Source organism: Macaca fascicularis, chromosome 4 (assembly GCF_037993035.2).
Source record: "Macaca fascicularis isolate 582-1 chromosome 4, T2T-MFA8v1.1".
Classification (NCBI taxonomy): Eukaryota; Metazoa; Chordata; class Mammalia; order Primates; family Cercopithecidae; genus Macaca; species Macaca fascicularis.
This window is the reverse complement of record NC_088378.1, coordinates 91869733-91890855: the sequence shown is the minus strand read 5'-3', so window position 1 is coordinate 91890855 and position 21123 is coordinate 91869733. Positions and strand designations below refer to the sequence as shown.

General features: G+C 35.7%; 1 protein-coding gene across 2 annotated transcripts in view; it reads right to left on the bottom strand.

Moving 5' to 3' along the window:
- The window catches only part of ME1 (malic enzyme 1), a 228722-nt gene that overhangs the window by 110201 nt on the left and 97398 nt on the right, over positions 1 to 21123 (bottom strand). For both annotated transcript variants that reach the window (XM_045390294.3, XM_005552464.5), the window contains one exon: positions 15512 to 15673. In XM_045390294.3, the coding sequence (XP_045246229.1) occupies positions 15512 to 15673 (162 nt within the window). The remainder of the gene's footprint in view (positions 1 to 15511; positions 15674 to 21123) is intronic.

Sequence of the window (21123 nt, the reverse complement as noted above, 5' to 3'; positions counted from 1 at the left end):
TATTAACCTTAAATGTAAATGGGCTAAATGCCCCAATTAAAAGACACAGACTGGTAAACTGGATAGTCAATACCCATCAGTGTGCTGTATTCAGGAGACTTATCTCACATGCAAAGACACACATAGGCTCAAAATAAAGGGACGGAGGAAGATTTACCAAGCAAATGGAAAGCAAAAAAACAAAAACAAAAACAAAACCAGGGATTGCAATCTTGGTCTCCGATAAAACAGACTTTAAACCAACAAAGATCAAAAGAGACAAAGAAGGCCATTACATAATGGTAAAGGGATCAATTCAACAAGAAGAGCTAACTATCCTAAATACATGTGCACCAATACAGGAGCACCCAGATTCATAAAGCAAGTTCATAGAGACCTACAAAGAGACATAGACTCCCATAAAATAATAGTGGGAGACTTTAACACCCACTGTCAATATGAGACAGATCAACAAGACAGAAAATTAACACGGATATTCAGGACTTGAACTCAGCTCTGGACCAAGCAGACCTAATAGATATCTACAGAACTCTCCACCCCAAGTCAACAGAATATACATTCTTCTCAGCACGACACGGCACTTATTCTAAAATTGACCCCACAATTAGAGGGAAAACACTCCTCAGCACATGCAAAAGAAAGGAAATCATAATAAACACTCACTCAGACCACAGTGCAATCAAATTACAACTCAGGATTAATAAACTCACTCAAAACCACACAACTACATGGAAACTGAACAACCTGTTCCTGAACGACTACTGGGTAAGTAATGAAATTAAGACAGAAATAAATAAGTTCTTTGAAACCACTGAGAGCAAAGACACAATGTACTAGAATCTCTGGGACACAGCTAAAGCCGTATTTAGAGGGAAAGTTATAGCACTAAATGCCCACAGGAGAAAGGGGGAAAGACCTAAAATTGACACCTTAACATCACAATTAAAAGAACTAGAGAAGCAAGAGCAAACAAATTCAAAAGCTAGCAGAAGATGAGAAATAACTAAGATCAGAGCAGAACTGAAGGAGATAAAGACATGAAAAATCCTTAAAAAATAAATGAATCCAGGAGCTGGTTTTTTGAAAAGATTAACAAAATAGACTGCTAGCCAGACTAATAAAGAAGAAAAGAGAGAAGAATCAAATAGAAACAATAAAAAATGATAAAGGAGAGATCACCATTGATCCCACAGAAATACAAAATAACATCAGAGAATACTGCAAACACCACTACAAATAAACTACCAAATAAACTAGAATATCTAGAAGAAATGGATAAATTCCTGGACACAAACACCCTCCCAAGACTAAAGTAGGAAGAAGTTGAATCCCCGAATAGACCAATAACAGGTTCTGAAATTGAGGTAGTAATTATAGTCTAACAACAACAACAACAACAACAACAACAACAGCCCAGGGAGACAGATTACAGCCAAATTCTACTAGGAGCTGGTACCACTCCTTCTGAAACTACTCCAAACAATAGAAAAAGAGGGGCTCCTCTCTAACTCATTTTATCAGATCAGCATTGTCCTGATACCAAAACTTGGCAGAGACACAACAAAACAAGAAAATTTCAGGCCAATATCCCTGATGAACATTGATGCAAAAATCCTCAATAAAATACTTGCAAACCGAATACAGCAGCACATCAAAAAGCTTATTCACCATGATCAAGATGGCTTCATCCCTTCATCCCTGGGATGCAAGGCTGGTTCAACATATGCAAATCAATAAATGTAATCCATCACATAAACAGAACCAATAACAAAAACCACATGATTATCTCAATAGATGCAGAAAAGGCCTTCGATAAAATTCAACACCCCTTCATGCTAAAAATGCTCAATAAACTAGATATTGATGAAATATATCTCGAAATAATAAGAGCTATTTATGCCAAACCCGTGGACAATATCATACTGAATGGACAAAAGCTGGACGCATTCCCTTTCAAAACTGGCACAAGACAAGGATGCCCTCTCTTACCACTCCTATTCAACACAGTATTGGAAGGTCTGGCCAGGGCAATCAGGCAAGAGAAAGAAATAAAAAGTATTCAAATAGGAAAAGAGGAAGTCAAATTGTCTCTCTTTGCAGATGACATGATAAAACCCATTGTCTCAGCACAAAAACTCATTAAGTTGATAAGCAACTTCAGCAAAATCTCAGGATACAAAATCAATATGTAAAAATCACAAGCCTTCCTATACACCAATAATAGGCAAATAAAGAGTCAAATCATGAGCAAACTCTCATTCACAATTGCTACCAAGAGAATCAAATACCTAGGAATACAGCTAACAAGGGATGTGAAGGACCTCTTCAAGAACTACAAACCACTGCTTAGGGAAGTAAGAGAGGACACAAACAAATGGAAGAACATTCCATGCTCATGGATAGGAAGAATCAATATTGTGAAAATCACCATAGTGCCCAAAGTAATTTACAGATTCAATGTCATTCCCATCAAACTACCATTGACCTCCTTCATCGAATTAGAAAAAAACTACTTTAAATTTCATATGGAACCAAAAAAGAGCCCATATAGCCCAGACAATCCTAAGCAAAACAAAACAAAACAAAACAAAACAAAAAGCTGGAGGCATCAAGCTACCTGACTTCAAATTATACTACAAGGCTTCAGTAACCAAAACAGCATGGTATTGGTACCAAAACAGATATATAGACCAATCGAATAGAACGGAGGCCTCAGAAATAACACAACACATCTACAGCTATATGACAAATCTGACAAAAACAAGCAATGGGGAAAGGATTCCCTATTTAATAAATGGTGTTGGGAAAACTGGCTAGCCATATGCAGAAAACTGAAACTGGACCCTTTTCCTTACAACTTATACAAAAATTAACTCAATATGGATTAAAGATTTAAACATAAGACCTAAAACCATAAAAGCCCTAGAAAAAAACCTTGGGAATACCATTTAGGCCATAGGCATGGGCAAATATTTCATGACTAAAACACCAAAAGCAATGGTAACAAAAGCAAAATTGACAAGCGGGATCTAATTAAACTAAAGAGCTTCTGCACAGCAAAAGAAACTAGCATCTGAGTGAACAGGCAACCTACAGAATGGGAGAAATTTTTGCAATCTGTCCATCTGGCAAAGGGATAATATCCAGAATCTACAAGGAACTTAAATTTACAAGGAAAAAAAAAAAACCAAAACACTCCATCAGAAAGTTGGCAAAGGATATGAACAGACATTTTCAAAAGAAGGCACGTATGTGGCCAAAAAACATTAAAAAAAAGCTCATCATAACTGTTCATTAGAGAAATGCCAATCAAAACCACAATGAGATATCATCTCATGCCAGTAAGAATGGCAATTGTTAAAAAGTCAGGAAACAACAGATGCTGGAGAGGACATGGAGAAATAGAAATGTTTTTACACTGTTGGTGGGAGTGTAAATTAGTTCAACCACTGTGGAAGACAGTGTGGTGACTCCTCAAGGATCTAGAAACAGAAAAATCATTTGACCCAGCAATCCCATTACTGGGTATATACCCAAAGGATTATAAATCATTCTACGATAAAGACACATGCACACATATGTTTATTACAGCACTGTTCACAATAGCAAAGACTTGGAACCAATCCAAATGCCCATCAATGTTAGACTGGATAAAGAAAATGTGGCGCATATACACCATGGAGTACTATGTAGCCATAAAAAATAATGAGTTCACGTCCTTTGCAGGGACTTGGATGAAGCTGGAAACCATCATTCTCAGCAAACTAACACAGGAACAGAAAACCAAACACCGCATGTTCTCACTCATAAGTGGGAGTTGAACAATGAGAACACATGGACACAGGGAGGGGAACATCACACAGCGGGGCCTGTCAGGGGGTGGAAGGCAAGGGGAGGGATAGCATTAGGAAATACCTAACGTGGATGACAGGTTGATGGGTATAACAAACCACCATGGCACGTGTATACCTATGTAACAAACCTGCATGTTCTGCACATGTATCCCAGAACTCGAAGTATAAAAAAAAATTCTTCCAATCATAATAACGTCCCTGTCAAAAATTAAGTTTTTTTAATTTCATAATTTTAATTAAGATAATTAAGGCTTGAATAATGAGTGCATTCTCAAAGATTTGACTGACAAAAAAATTAGTATCTACAAAAAGCAATTTAACAACATTATTCCATTTTGATAATGGTTCCACAGACAAAGTAGACTGGTACAGAAGTGATATTAATTTACTGGATTAAAAACTTCTTATTGTCAGGAGTGAACACTCAATAGATCACTGTTAGAGAATAAACACTTGGTATTAAGCAAGCACTTAAAAAAGGGTGGAACTTCTTTAGCACGAGGTGTTACATTAAATGCATGTGGTGCCACTGAAGACTTATGAAAATTTACAAGCCTGAGAAAAGGAAAAGGATTGGGGAAAAAGTAAGGAACAAGACATATGGAAATATAAGAGAGCTCAAAAAAGGAGATAAGGAGGGTATATGTTGGTAATTATACTAATTATCTTACTGTTAACATTATCTCAATTCTGGACCCTTCAGAGTTTATAACTGAAGCATCCATTTATTTGAAGTTAATAGTAATCACTATCAAATCCTGGGCCCAAGTGATTCTCCCACCTCAGCCTCCCAAAGTGTTGGGATTACAAGTGTGAGTCACTGAGCCTAGTCTCCTCCCAAAGTGTTGGGATTACAGATGTGAGTCACTGAGCCTAGTCTAATATTCTCTTACCGACCTGAAAGTATTCTTTAAATATTAAGAACATTATACACCTTTATCTTCTATACGAATGTAACTATTCCTCATTTTAGCATTTATTTTTAAACTTTATTTATAATCTACAGAAAATTATTTTCTTTGTTACCATTTCTCCTCTTTTGTTACGGATTCTATAAAGATATATAAGTTTTGCTATTTTGTTGGCTCGTGTTATCAACAAGAATAAGCAAAGTAACCATCACATTCAGGTGAGTCTAAAACCAGTACCACTAAAATGTCAGCATGCATATTAGCTGGCATGATTGTTAAAAAGTGCTAGAAATAAAAATGATTAAAATTTAGTTGTGATTCAGTATGTCTGGAGTGTGGTGCAAAATTCTGCATTCTTAACACATGCCCCTGATAATTCTGAAGTGGTGAGGAACTGGTATTGTTAAGTTATTTCGAACTTGTATTACTAAGTTAAAATAAAACCATTCTACTTCCTACTAGGTTTCTGTCTCATTCAAATAAATTTTCTGTTTTGTTCTATACAATCAGTATTTCTAAAATTTACCTCAAAATTTCAAGGAGTTCCTGCTAGTTATAGTGTGTATAAAATCAAACTACAGAAAGACTCCATTCTCTTTCCCAAGGCACTAGTGTAGTGTCTCAGGAAATAGATAAATAAATTCTTGATAAAACCTATTATGATCTTCTAATTTAGAGAGGATGGGGCAAAATGAGACCACAAAGAGCAAGCAAATGAAACTCCAAACCAAAATTCTGGGAGTTGAGAATTTTATTCTCTCCCCTGGCTTTACTAACGATGGTAATGAACTGGTATTCATTCCAATACAGGACCACTTGTCCGAAGTGGCAAGCAATATAAAAGGATAAAGGGTAGAAGTGAAGGCGGGCTGAAGGACAGATGATGATACTATAGTTGGTACCACGTGATAAGCAAAATAATGACTCCCCTCCCTACCCCAAAAATGCCCACGCTCTAATCCCTGAGAACTGTGAATATGTTATCTTATGTGCTAAAAGAGACTTTACAGATGTGACTAAGGGTGAGTCCTTAAAAGTGAAAACTTTTCCTGGCTGAAGTCAGAGAAAGAGATGTAAGATGGAAGCAGGCCAGAGAAATGCTGCTATATTGCTGGCTTTGAAAATGAATAAAGGGGGCCATGAACCAAGGAATGCAGGCAATCTAGAAGCCAGAAATGGCCAAGAAATGGAATATGGCCATACTGACACCTTTTGTAACTTTAACCTTTTGAGACTGTGTTGGCCTTGTGACCTACACATCTATAGGGAAAATGCATTTATGTTGTTTTAAGTCACTAAGTTTGTAACAATTTGTTACAGCTGCAATAGAAAACAAACACAGGCCACACTTTAGTGTCAACATCAGATTCTGTAGACAGGCTGGAAGATACACAAAGTCTATAAGGGTTTTCCTTCATTCAGTTTCTTTCCAACATAGCAGGTTCATGCCAAAGATGAAGACTACTTTCTGGAACACGCAGGGGAACTGTCTAAATGGGAAAGATCTCTCTTCAACTTTGCCAGTTCAAGCTCCAATAAGGATTCTATATTAGGGTACACTGTACACATCAATCAGAGGCCAGACTAACCATAAAACTAGACACAGAAAAGCTGAGACCTGGAGCAATGGTTTAATAAGGAAAGAATAACTATGCAGAAATGACATTCTCCTACTCGTTCTGCCCATGACCTCTTGAGGACTGACCATGTGCTATGGGTTGAATAGTGTTGCCCCCAAATTCATATGTTGAATCCCTAACCCCAGTACCTCAGAATGTGATGTATTTGGAGACAGAGTATTTAAAGAGGTAATTAAGTTAAATGAGGTCATTAGAGTGGGTCCTAATCCAATATGACTGGTCCTTTTAAGAAGAGAAAATTGGCCAGGTGCGGAGGCTCACGTCTGTAATCCCAGCACAGCACTTTGCGAGGTCGAGGCAGGTGGATCATGAGGTTCGGAGTTTAAGACCAGCCTGGCCAAGATGGTGAAACCCCATCTCTACTAAAAATACAAAAATTAGTCGGGCGTGGTGGTGGGTGCCTGTAATCCCAGCTACTTGGGAGGCTGAGGCAGAGAATTACTTGAACCTGGGAGGCGGAGATTGCAGTGAGCCAAGATCATGCCACTGCACTCCAGCCTGGGCAACAGATGAGACTGCATCTCAAATAAAAAAAAAAATAGAGAAAATTAGGATACAGACATACACGGAAGAAAAACTATATTAAGACACCAGAGGAAGATGGACATCTGTAAGTCAAGGACACAAACCACAGAAGAAACCAATCCTACGAACACCTTGATCTTGGACTTCCAGCCCCCAGAACTGTGAGAAAATAAATTTCTGTCAGTTAAGCCACCTAGTCTATGGCACTATGTTACAATAACCCTAAAAAACGAATATACCATATAACACATGAAAAGGTTCTTTAAGACACAATAATGTCCAAAGAAGCATGAAGGGAACACAAGGAACATCTACTCAAATTATTTTTAGTCAAATAGCAAGCCTCAATATTAGTCATATACAAGAAAAAATAGACATATAATCAACATAATTTCTATGGAAATATTTGGCAACAGCAAAAAAAAAAAAAAAAAAAAAGAGAAGGAATCAAACATGATATGCTCTAAAGAAAATTTACCTCAGGTAACAAGTAAATTTTATATAGTAACTGCTTCACAATTAAAGAAAATGTGGACTGTGAAATAAATAGATGAAAGATGAGATGAAAATATAAACACAAACACCCTACCTAATTTAATACTTAGTATTATTAACTTAAAGAATAAGAGTATTTTCGACCTTAACAAAATCAAAATGGCCATTATTTTAAAGTCAAAAAAACAATAGATGTTGGCACCATGTGGTGAAAAGGGAAAACTTATACATTGTTATTGGGAATGTAAATTAGAACATCGTCTATGGAAAACAATATGGATATTTCTCAAAGAACAAAAAGTAGATCTATTATTCAATCCAGCAATTCCACTACCAGGTATCTACCCAAAGGAAAAGAAGCCATTATATCAAAAAGACACCTGCACACATGTGTTTATCACAGCACAATCTACAATTGTGAAGATATGAAATCAACCTCAAGTGCCCATCAACCAATGAGTGGATAAAGAGAGTTTTCACATATATATCATAGTATACCACTCAGCCGTAAGAAAGGATAAAACAATGTCCTTTGCAGCAACTTGGATGAAACTGGAGGCTATTAACCTAAATGAAGTAACTCAGCAATGGAAAAACAAATACCGCATATTCTCACTTATAAATGGAAGCTTAGCTATGGGTACATAAGAGCATACAAAGCAGTATAATGGACACTGGAGACTCAGATGGGAGGAGGGTAGGATGTGGGTAAAGAATAAAAAATTATCTATTGGGTACAATGTTTTTCAGGTGACGGGTACACTAAAAGCTCAGAGTTCACCACTATATAATTCATCCGTGTAACCAAAAACCACTTGTACCCTTAAAGCTATTAAAATAAAAAATAAAAATAAAAGAATAACAATATTTTTTAGCCAAGTACTTCTGTGTACTTCTGTTTTGGTGTCTTAGTTCCTCAAATTTCCTTTAGTTGAAAGCTGCAGAAGCTTAAAAGCAGTCAGGCAAGTGTATCTTTATGGCAAGTGAAGAGTGTCTTATTAACTGGCAGCTAATTCCGTTTCTATTTTCATTACTATCCAGTACACGTAGGTATAATAAAAGAGGAAAACAGTTATAATTTGTATTAAAAGGGGATTTACTGTTATTAAAATTTGCTGGGTTATTCTGGATAAGAAACTAAGTGCTATTATCAAGTAGTTTCTATATTTTTATTATGAAGTGTAAAACTATGCAGAGATTCAAAAAAGCAATTAAGATTAAAAAGTATTACTACAGGAACATTTTGACTAAAATCAGTTTTCCACATGTAAAACTGTCACTACATAAAAAACACCATTACATTTTAAACGAACTCATATCCTCAGTCATAATTAAGTTTTCCTTCTGTCTTCTCAGTAAAGCAGCAGTGAAAGAATAAATACAAAAAACAAAATGTCAGAATGAATAAAATGAGAACATTATGAGTGGCAACTCAGTTGATTCCAAATATTTTTCTATTCTTCACCACACATTATGAGTTAAAGACAATAAAAATTTAGATTAGGATGTTTTACAGGCTACAATATTTCTAACATATCTTCACTCCAAGAGCTCAAACAGAAAGTTATGTGTTGGAGTATTTCTATCTATTTTAAGCAACAGAAAAGTTAATCCAGAATCTTACACAGCTTCTATTTTTACCCTGAAAAGTACTGTATTGCTAATGGAATACAGTTGATATGTATAGCTCAAAAGTCAATAAAATTAAGGGCAAATTGAGTCAAAGATGAAAACATATTTTGCTTAATAAATGCAGCATACCTTGATCAGTTTTTGGAAAAAAAAATACTTGCCCCAAAATTAATTCTTTTGATTAACCAAATAATATGTAACTATTTCTTTGCTTAAAAAAGTCAAATACTATATAACATTAGCAGAATAGCAGAATAGAATATTGTTGCTATTGTGAATCAGTTAATTTTTAACTGGTTATTACAAGTACATAGAAAAGCTATTAAGTTTTCAATATTTGTTTTAAAGCAGCCACTTTACTGAGTGCTATAATTTGACCACAATATTTTTTAGTTGGTTTTCTTGGGTTTCAGTAATAAACATATTCCCTATAAATAATGATAATTTTGTCTTTTCCTGTCAGTTATATCCCCTTTGTTTTACTGTCTTATTACACAGGCTAGAATTTTCTGAATGATAAAAAAGACAACAGCTGTGATAACAGGTGTCCTGTCTTTTAAAATAATGCCTCTAATATATCACCATTAATTATGATGTAGCTAATGGTTTGAATAGATTTCAAACATTATTTCAACATTAAAATATTCTGCAAGATCTTACTTGCCAATATTTTATAAAGAACTTTTGCTTCTACATCTATATTAATGTGAGGTAACATTTACTAAGTGCTCACAAAATGCCAGTCACAATTTTAAGCATTCTAAATATATTAAACCATGACAGCTCTATGAGGTAATTACTCATTTTACATGAGCCAAACACAGAAACACCACTAGTAAGTGGTGAAACTGGGAGCAGGGGTAAATATGAGACTGCTTAGCAATTTCTTATTATGTGCTAATTTTTTTTACCAGGTTTGGATATCAAGGTTATGCTCTTTTTAAAAACTGAAATGTTAAGCTGTCAATTGTAATACGCTCTGGGACAGTTTATATAGCACAGGAACTATATTTCCTTAAAAGCTTGATGATCAAATCCTTAATCTTATCTGAGCTTAAAACTTAATTCTGCTTAACAATAAAATTTACATCTGTTTTCCTTTTTTGTCTGTTTGTCTCTTATACTTTTATTTATTCTGTGGATGGACTCTGGTGACAGTTTACAAGCATTCAACCAGTTTAAATAGGGCCTAATCCTTTTATCTAGTAGCTTAGCGACCATAACTAAGAGTCACCGGGTGAAGACTGGCCATTGCAGAAAGACTAACCATGTGATCTGGGGTAGGGCCTTTGCGTCATATAGTATAGGCCAACCTGAAGGCTGAGTTCAACCACCTGGACAATCAATCAATCAATCATGACTAGGTAATGGAGCCCCAGTAAAACTCTGAACAGTGGGACACATGTTGATATTTCATATCTGTACTGGGAAGGTAACATGTCCTGATTTTACAGGAAAGTGGACGCTTCCCATTTGGGACTCTTCTAGACTCTTCCCTATACATCTCTTCTTTTGTGTGATTTTAATGTGTTATCTTTCACCCATAATACACTGTAACTGTGAGTACAATAGCTTTCAGTGAGTTTTTTGAGTCTTAGCAAATTATCAAGCCTGAAGTTGGTTTTGGGAAGCTCTTGAACTTGCAGTTGATGGCAGAAATGAGGGCAGTCTTGAAGAATATGTATACCTGTAAATTTTGTAGTTTAACTAACTCTGGGTAGAGCTAAACTATCTTTTATAAAGTGAACAAATAATTTACTCTCCTTTTAGAATAAGAACTCTAGTTGATCATTTGCTAGTATACATTTTTACAATTAGATTCCCAAAATATGATTTATTTAAAAGGACAAGATGCAAGAAAATAACAGTAATACAGAGTTTAAGAATAAGAATGAGGCTGGAGAATAGGGTCTGGAGGCAGGGAACCTAAGGCCGTTTTGCACTGACTTCCTAGAACTAAATTGAAAGGAAAACCCTAACTTTCTATGCCTAAGTAACAAAATGACCAGCGGCTACTCCCTTTGCAAACCCCTACCTTTTCTGCTGGCAGATGAGAAATTCAAAGTACCTCTGATTGGTTGGTTTTTGCAACTAATCAGACATTTGCACAGGAGCGTAACTTTGTAACTTCACTTCAGCCTCTGATCGGTTGCTGTCCACAACCAATCAGACTGACTGTGAGCCAAGCCTTCATTTGCATAGAAACACAGTTTTGTAACTTTACTTTATCCTCCCATTGGTTGCTTTCCACAACCAATCAGATGTTTGCTAGGAATGTGACCTTTGTAACTTCACTTCAGTCCACCACTGAAGTGATTGCAGGCCACCACTTCATTTAAATGGGGTGAACACCAATTGGCCAATGGGAAACCTCTAGGGGGTATTTGGACCTGACAAGATTCTGTATCTAGGTCCTTGAGCGGCTGCTCAGGCCCATTCCCACTCTGTGGAGTATGCTTTCATTTTCAATAAATCTCTGCTTTTCTTGCTTCATTCTTTCCTTGCTTTGTATGTTTTGTATGTTTTGTCCAATTCTTTGTTCACCGATAACAAGAGTATATAATAATTGTCAGAGAATTGGTTTGCTAAACGCCTTCAAATGCCTTTACCAAAGAAAGCAATTAATACATACTGAAACTAGTTACATGTGTATCTCCTCTTCTAGATTCAGAGCATCCTGCTGGCAAAATCTTACATTTTTTACGCCAATATTATCTAGGTTTTGCTTAGGCTTTGATGGATAGCAGATATTCAATACTTTTTAAAAATTTGTTTATTGATACATAAATTTGTATATTTTTATGGAGTACATGTGATACTTTGTTACATGCATGGAATGTGTAATGATCAAGTCAGGGTATTCAGGGAGTCCATCATCTTGAGTATTATTTCTTTTCTTTTCTTTTCTTTTTTTGAGACAGAGTTTTGCTCTTGTTGCCCAGGCTGCAGTGCAATGGCATGATCTCAGCTCACTGCAACCTCTGCCACCGGGTTCAAGCAGTTCTACTGCTTCAGCCTCCCAAGTTGGTGGGATTACAGGCATGTACCACCATGCCCAGCTAATTTTGTATTTTCAGTAGAGACAGGTTTTCTCTATATTGCTCAGGCTGGTCTCAAACTCCCAACCTCAGGTGATCCGCCCGCCTCGGCCTGCCAAAGTTCTGGGATTACAGGTATGAGCCACCGCGCCCAGCCACCTTGAGTATCATTTCAATGTGTTGATAGCATTTCAAGTCCTCTCTTCTAGCTATTTTGAAATATACAATACAGTGTTGGTAAATGTAGTCACCCTACTCTACTATCAAACATTAGAACTTACTTCTTCAATTGACATATTTGTACCCATTAACCAACCTCTCTTCATCCTCCCACTCCCTACCCTGACATACACACACCCTTCCCAGTCTTTGGCAACTATTGTTCTTCTCTTTACCTCCATGAGATCAACTTTTTTAGCTCGGGTGTGAGAACATGAGATATTTGTCTTTCTGTGCCTGGTTTATTTCACTTAACATAATGAGTAGGTACTCAATATTGGTATAATACCAAATGCAATTTGAGGAGTTTCAGAAAGGTCTCTCAAAGACCTCTGTCACTCTCAAAGTGACAAAGGTATTCTCCGGTGACCTGTCAAAGAGTTAAAGGTTCACCATTCACTTAATTTTCTTCCCTCAATATTCCTGAAAGTCCAATGGCAGTAAGCAAAATCTCTAGAAATAATACACAGCATTTTAACAGTAGATTCATTTAGATAATCAGATTATTTTCTAATTATCGGCTTAAAAATTCTGAAATGTAGTATGAACCAGACATGTCTTAATTAAAAAAAAAAAAAAGAGAGAAAGCTAGATCTACAGTTGGGTAAACTAAGAAATTTCGTAAAGGATAGGTGGATGGGTTCTTCAGGCTGAGGAAGTAAGATACTGGATAGAAATGTAATAACATAAAAGCAATGAATACCAAAGGAGGAAATAAACATACACTAAACAGAGATAATGTGGAAAATTGAAGACAACCATCAATTTGGCAATTTTAAGACCTACTTTCATGAAATCAATTCTTTAATATAAAACAATCTCGCTCATGAAATTAATTCTTTCATATAATACAATCAATGCAAGAGTCCTAGTGTTACAGTTTCACTAGTGCACAGCCTTTTATAATGTCCACATTATACAAACACACTCAATAAATGGCACAGGGTTAAAACTGTTTAAAACTTCACTGTTATCCCAGTGAAGTAGGAGGATTATTTGATACCAGGAGTTCAAAACCAGTCTGGGCAACTTACATAGCAAGAACCCGTCTTAAAAAACAAAACAAAAAACAAAACAAAACAAAAAAACAGTTAAAAAAATTAGCTGGGTGTGGTGGTGCACACCTGAAATCTAAGCTACTTGAAAGGCTGAGGCAGGAGGACCACTTGGGCTCAGGAGTTTAAGGCTGCAATGAGCTATGATATTGCCACTGCATTACAGCCTGGGTGGCAGTGCAACATCCTATCTCTTACAAAAAAAAAAGAAAGCCAAATTCTAACATTTTTGCACGTCTGTTTTGTCATTATATATTCCTCCTCATTTCTCCACAGAATTTTTAAGATGTATTACCTATTTTTGTGATTTTTAAAATTTGATTTCAATGTAAACAAAAAATTACCCAGTTGTGGTGGCATGTACCTGTAGTCCTAGCTACTTGGGAGGCTGAGGTGGCAGAATCACCTGAGCATGGGAGATTGAAGCTGCAGTGAACCATGATCATGATAGTGCACTCTAGCCTAGGCAACGGCAGTGAGATCCTGTCTTAAAGAAAATAAAAACAAATAGGTTGGGTGCAGTGGCTCACGCCTGTAATCCCAGCACTGATTACACGCCTGTAATCACCCACCCACTTTGGGAGGGTGAGGTGGATGGATCAGGAGGTCAGGAGATCGAGACCATCCTGGCTAACACGGTGAAACCCCCTCTCTACTAAAAATAGAAAAAATTAGCCAAGAATGGTGGCACGTGCATGTAGTCCCAGCTACTTGGGAGGCTGAGGCAGGAGAATCACTTGAACCTGGGAGGCGGAGGTTGCAGTAAGTGGAGATCACGCCACTGCACTCCAGCCTGGGTGACAGAGTGAGACTCATTCTTAAAAAACAAAAAACAAACAAACAAAAAATCAAAAATAAGAAATTAACTATTTTATGTCAATGCAACTTATCACAGAACAATTTTTAAAATATATTTTAAAAATAAAGTAGAAATATATTTATTTTATTTTAATTTAAATTTTTTAGAGCAGGCTCTCACTCTGTAGCCCAGGCTGTAGTCCAATTGCATGATCATGGCTCACTGCATCCTGAACCTCCTGAGTTCAAGCAATCCTCCTACCTTCCAGCCTCCTGAGTAGCTAGGACTGTAGGTACACACCACCTCTCCTGGCTTAAAGACGAAATGTTAATGTTCAATGTATACACACAATTTTAGGACAATTTTTTAAAGAGGTCAAGAAGCCAGCTTTGATAATTTCTAAGCCATTTCTATTGGTATCAGAAAAGAAAATGCCAGATAAGCAATGTATTTTTATCAAAATGTATCCTTTGATAAAGGTTAAGTGAGCATTCAGGCACAGATCAAGTTAAATATTATAACTTTTTATGTGTATGTTAAAAAACATAACTGTTTAAGTCACTATTGTAAATATATTTTTGTTCATGCAAAAGTATATTTCACATTACTTACAGATCAAAAGTTTTAACTTCAATTGTTTTAGAAGAAGACAAAGAAAATAAACATAATGCATGTACGTATTTGTGTTATGGTCTTATTTGATGATATACCTGCTTGGGACCTAGGTCTGAAATTTGTAAATAACTTTTTAAATGTTCATCCTTAACTGACTATTATCTTTCATTTCTATTTCAGAGAATTCTACATTTAACTTCTAGTATCTAGTTAGCTAACTAATCCTAAATATTAGCAGTAAAGGATGAGCAAAAAAGTAGTATTTAACATATGACTTTAAGATTCTAAAATATAAAGTCATGAATGAGAAAAGTTAAACTCCAAATGATCTACTTTAGGTTCAATATAGTTTTTAAAACAAGAATATTTCAGACTGATTAATTTAATAAATCCCATAGGATTAGTTCCTATATAATAAAAAAATAATAATTTTTAAAACTATTGTCTTAAAGTAAAACATATACTCTATAGAATAATGGTGAAAATACATATCGAAGCAACATAAGGCACTAGGGAAGCAGATAAAAGATTAATCACGTTATAAAGATGGGAAAAGGAGAACAGGAGAAGTAATTTTTTTAATAATACTAAAGGGAGATTTGGAGAGAGAGAGAGAGAACCATACAAAAAAGAATGAATTTTATGAAGTTCCTGGAATAAGTTCAAAATGCAAGGATTTATGCCATTTTTAAAGGTACATAGCTGCCTTATAGGCGTAAATAAATTACCTCATTTTCGGTTCCCACATCCAGAATGACAGGCAGACATTTTTGAGGATTCATCCCTCCGCAAGCTGTATATAGAGCCAATTTACCCACAGGGATGCCCATGCCATTACAGCCAAGGTCTCCCAAGCCAAGAATACGCTCTCCATCAGTCACCACAATGGCCTAGAAGAAAAAGAAAAATTACCTATTAACAGGTTTTCACAAATCCTGAGACACAATTTCTGACTCTACTTCTGAAGTAACTACTAGTGAAATATTAAGCTGTTAAAAAAACATAAATTGAATATATATGAAAAAGATTTTATAAATTGTAATTGTGGAAGAATAAGGTGAAGAAATGAACTTGATTTATAAATATGCTTAATTAGGTTATTGAAAAAAGAAGGGCATGTGTGCACATAAAGATTCAAACATACCAAATAACTTAAGTTTTCAATCAAGAGGAGCAAGTAGGTAAAGCATAAGGAAATAAGAGCTCACACCAGGAACCAAAAGAAGGTGGTTTTGCGCAAGAGTGTCCTTAGTAAATTACTGCATAGTTACTGAAGAGATTGAGGAGGTTACACCTCTGCCCTAAATGCTCTGATCTTTAGTTTATGCATCCTGGCACTATCCTCCTATTTTTACAACAATCTGACCCATTCTCCTTAACTCCTATAATCACTTGGTATCTTTGAAACATGTCCGGTACAGTCTGCTACTTCTCTTACCTGAACATTTTCCACTAGATTTAATGAATTTTGTCTGCTTCCCCCCTCCCTCCCTCCCTCCTTCTTTCTTTTTCTTTTTCTTTTTCTTTTTTCCGAGACAGAGTCTTGCTCTGTCGCCCAGGCTGGAGAGGAGTGGCGTGATCTCAGCTCACTGCAACCTCTGCCGCCCAGGTTCAGGCAATTCTCCTGTCTCAGCCTCCCGAGTAGCTGGCATTACAGGCGCTCACCACCATGCCCAGCTAATTTTTGTATTTGTAGTAGAGACTCGGTTTCACTGTGTTGGCCAGGCTGGTCTCAAACTCCTGACCTCGTGATCCACCCGTCCCAGTCTCCCAAAGTGCTGGGATTATAGGCATGTGTCACCACCGCGCCCAGCCTGCTTAGTTTATTTCTAATTAACTTGAATATTTATGAAGCACATACTTTAATCATGTGGAGATTTTAATTCGATGTAATTTGATATCATTATTGAACATCTTTGTGATCATGTCAATTATATGAATTTAAACAAAACCAATCTTATGAAACATAATTTATTAGTCTACAAACTGCTACACTCATCATATTCAGAGAAATGTGGGAAAATGTCAGTTATTTGGCCTTGGGTGAATTTTAAGCTTCTGTTTCTTATTGGTAAATTGGGAGTAATAAATGTACTTTTCTGAGTAGCTGTATAAAATTGGGAACTGGGTCTTTTTGCTTACCACTGTACATCAGCACCTAGTACAGCATTTGGCACACAGTAAACAATCAACAAATATTAGTAAATTGAATAAAACTATGATTACATAAAATGAAATCATGATATATAAAGAACTTACCACAGTACCTGGTACATTACAAATTCTTAAAAATTTATAGCTATTATTACTATTATTTCATCAGAGCTAATTATAAAGTCATAGCATTTTAGAAGTAAACAGAAATCTAAAGTACATTCCATCTATTCCTCTTATTTTATAAATTAGGAAACTGAAAAATCAGAGAACTGAAATAATTTCGCTAAGGTGATTTACTTGATTAATATCAAAGAACCAGAAACCCACATATGTTAATTCCTAGTACAGTGCTCTTTTCACCATACCACATTGCAGAATATATTTTAAAATATATTTCTAAGATATTTTATTTAATTTCCTGTTCACCTATATTATTCAGCTCTTGCAAAACTATCTTAAAAGCAAATACATTTGGGAGGTAGGTGAAAATCATTTTTGCATATTCTATACATTTGTCTTTGGAAGATTTTTCATGTCAAATAGCAATGGATCAATATGTGATGCTCTTTTGGAGGAAGCAATCTGATACTACTGGGTTAACTTAGCCCTGATTTAAGGTAAAAAAGATAAATACTGCAGAGAACTATAACTTTGTTTTTTAAATTAAGGCCAAATTTTCAAAGTCCTAATACTTCTAAAGTGTATTTAACAGACAGTTTTATTTATTGCATTACCACAAATAGAGGTACTTTTACATATCATTGATAATATATAACTTTTATGAATGTGATCTTTACATAGGTAAAGTCCATTTGGCCTGCCTATACTTACAAATATTTTTAATGATATGTTTTATAAGAAAAGCAATATTGTCATTTAGCTTAGTTAGCTTAGTCATTTAGCTTAGCTTAGTTATGACCTGAATAATAATTTATAAAATGCTTTCCAAATTTCATCGAAAGTGCTTAAACACAGAGAGGTGTTATTTGGTTTCAAAATTCTGAAAAAGGAATTTCAAGTGGCATACCTTTTCACTTATTTTTGATAGCTCATCTATGTTAAACTAAATATATGTCTTGAACATGAAAAAAAAAAAAAGCAGTCCACTTGCGGTAGCTCACACTTGTAACCCCAGCACACTTTGGGAGGCTGAGGCAGGCGGATCACCTGAGGTCAGGAGTTCGAGACCAGCCTGACCAACATGGTGAAACCCCGTTTCTACTAAAAATACAAAAATTAGCCGGGTGTGGTGGTGAGTAGCCTCCCAGCTACTCGGGAGGCTGAGGCAGGAGAATTGCTTGAACCTGCAAGGCAGAGGTTGCAGTGAGCAGAGATTGCACCATTGCATTCCAGCCTAGGCAAAAAGAGTGAAACTGTCTAAAAAAAAAAAAAAAAAAAAAAAAAAAGTTCATTATTTCTTATTTCTTCATAACTTTTATTCCCTAAGTTCTTCTCTCAGAGTTATTTATATTATTTAATTATATACATATACATGAACATTTATATGTGTAGTAGTTCGAGAAGTTTTTAAAATATGTTTTGAGACATTTGATATTTATGCTTTATTACAAATGTACATTTATGGCATTAATTCATAAATACTTCCATATAAAAGAGTAGATTTTAACAGTAAAACAATTCTCTCAAAGAAAAAAAGTTTTGTCACTTAAGTAGTTTATCACTAAATTAATATTCTCTTGCTTTTTTTTTTTTAACCTACTTTATCTCCTGCTTCAGAAAAATGAAGCAGTTGGATGTTTTCTATACAATCATTAAGTCACAACTGCAGGATTAATGTCAGTAAGACAACTACAATTCTATCAGTGATGTCCATTTCTCAGAAATTAAATCTTCACCACACTATACAAATTATTATCTAGGCATTACCTAAATAGAAACTTCTGTATGAAATATGCAGATTTCTGCTGAACACACAAAGATACTCTCCATGTGTCCTGTCTTCATCCCTTCATTTAATTTCCCAAGGCCCATCCTCTTGTAGCCTACCTAAATGCAGAAGCTTTGCATCTTTTCCTGCTTTCCTGAAACTACTCTAAAATCTGTTTCCAGTGAACCTTGTTCAAATATTACTAATACAAAGTGATTTCCTTGTTAAATATGACATTCTATTTGTTCAAATCTAAATCTTTTTCTGAATTTCAAAACCTTTTATAATTTGATTACCCCTTAAACAATCTTAGGTCCACTATATTCCAATATTAATTCAGATTTAGTCAGGCCAGTGAATTTTCTTATTGTCTAAAAACACCCCATTCTCTTACTGAACTTGATACCTACATTCATCTGTTCCCTTCTTAGAATAGTATGTTTTTCCCTTTCTAACTATCAAAGGTTGGATTTAAGTTCCGACTTTGCTACAAAAGTTTTCTTAACTATTCCAGCCTTCTCTAAATAATAATATCCTCAGAATGAATAAATAAGGCACTTATAATACCACATAGTTTGATTATATTTTGCCTAATAATTGACTTTATTTCATGGGTACTTTCAAGTATATAGTGAGAGACCATATAAGATGTACTTATCTATCTTCAGCATTCTTTTACAGTCAATAGCTGCCATTTACTAAGTACCTACTATGTGCCAGGCACTACACTAAGACTTTTAAATAAAAGAGGGCATAGTTAGGGATAAGAACATCAGTAAGGGCCCAATATTAAGAGTCCAAAGGATAAAAGTAGCCTATGAATAAAGTTAAAGATGTAGAGATCAGCTAGTTGGAAAAACAAGAAACATGGTGTGATAGCTTTCTGCCTAGCTGTTACGATTACAGGGGTATTGACTAGAACTCTCTACTGCAGAACTATTTCCTATATTGACTTGTTAATTCTTTTTTGTTTTTTGTTTTTTTTTCCGAGACAGGGTCTCAATCTGTTGCCCAGGCTAGAGTGTAGTGGTGTGATCATAGCCCATTGCAGAATCGAACTCCTGGGTTCAAGTGATCCTCCTACCTCAGCCTCCCAAGTAACTGAGACTACAGGCATGCACCACCATTCCAGCTAATTTTTAAATTTTTTCTAGAAATGGAGTCTCACTATGTTGCCCAGGCTGGTCTCAAACTCCTGAGCTCAAGCAATCTTCCCACCCACCTCGGCCTCCCAAAGTGTTGGGATCACAGGCCTGAGCCACCACTTCTAGCCAACTTGTTAATTCTTTAAATCTCCTTTAGGTCCTGATTAAAAGTAAACATCCTTAGGTGACCAGACATTTATGCTTTATAGAATTAAGATGTTTCTTAGGGTAGTTTCTAAGACCAGAATCTGGATAATATGGTCTTGTTGATAGCAGAAAAGCTGAGGAAGCAACTTAGGTGGAGAAAGAAAAAAAAAAAAAAAAAAAAAAAGAAAGAAAATTGAGGACATTGGAAATAATAAAAACCACTTTAATTTACAAGTTTTCCTAGCATGAGCCCTACAGAACCAAATTAATCAATTATAGCCACAATATCTCAAATAGGAAAGATCACCCAGGCATGGTAGCTCACACCTATAGTTTCAATACTTTGGGAAGCTCAGGCAGGAGGACTGCTTGAGGTCAGAAGTTCAAGACCAGACTGAGCAACACAGTGGGACTTTGTCTCAAAAAAAATTAAAATAATTTTAAAAAGATCATTAGTGGACTTACATTCAGAAGTTATACCTGAAGTGCCTTTGTACCACCAAAAGGCATTGATTTATTCCATCCTGGTATTAAAAGATACCACTAAGTTGCTAGGCACTCAACAGAAAGGAAAGAGGGAACCAAAGGGAGAACAAACACTTCTCAACTCCCTTAGACAAGGAAGATGGCATAGCCCTGTGTCTAAGAACAGGGACTCAGAGGCCAGCTCTGGGGCCTGTATGGAGTTCCCACCACTATCTTAGGCTACTTTGTAACCCATCTGTGCCTTTCTTTCCTCAATCAATTATTATTATTATAAGAGCTAATCCATGTAAAAAGTCTCATTCGGAATGCTACCAAATGTCAGGTACTATTATTACTTTTATTTTCATTAGCTCACTTACAGAGGGAAGTCAAATGAGCTACTTAAAGTCATAATAATAAAATAAATGAATTAACAGACTTTTTTTCTTGCCTACTTGGATTCCTCCTAGTGGATAATTAAACACAACAGATAGAATTTAAGGGTTTGCTTAAAGAAATTCAGATGCTCTCACATATT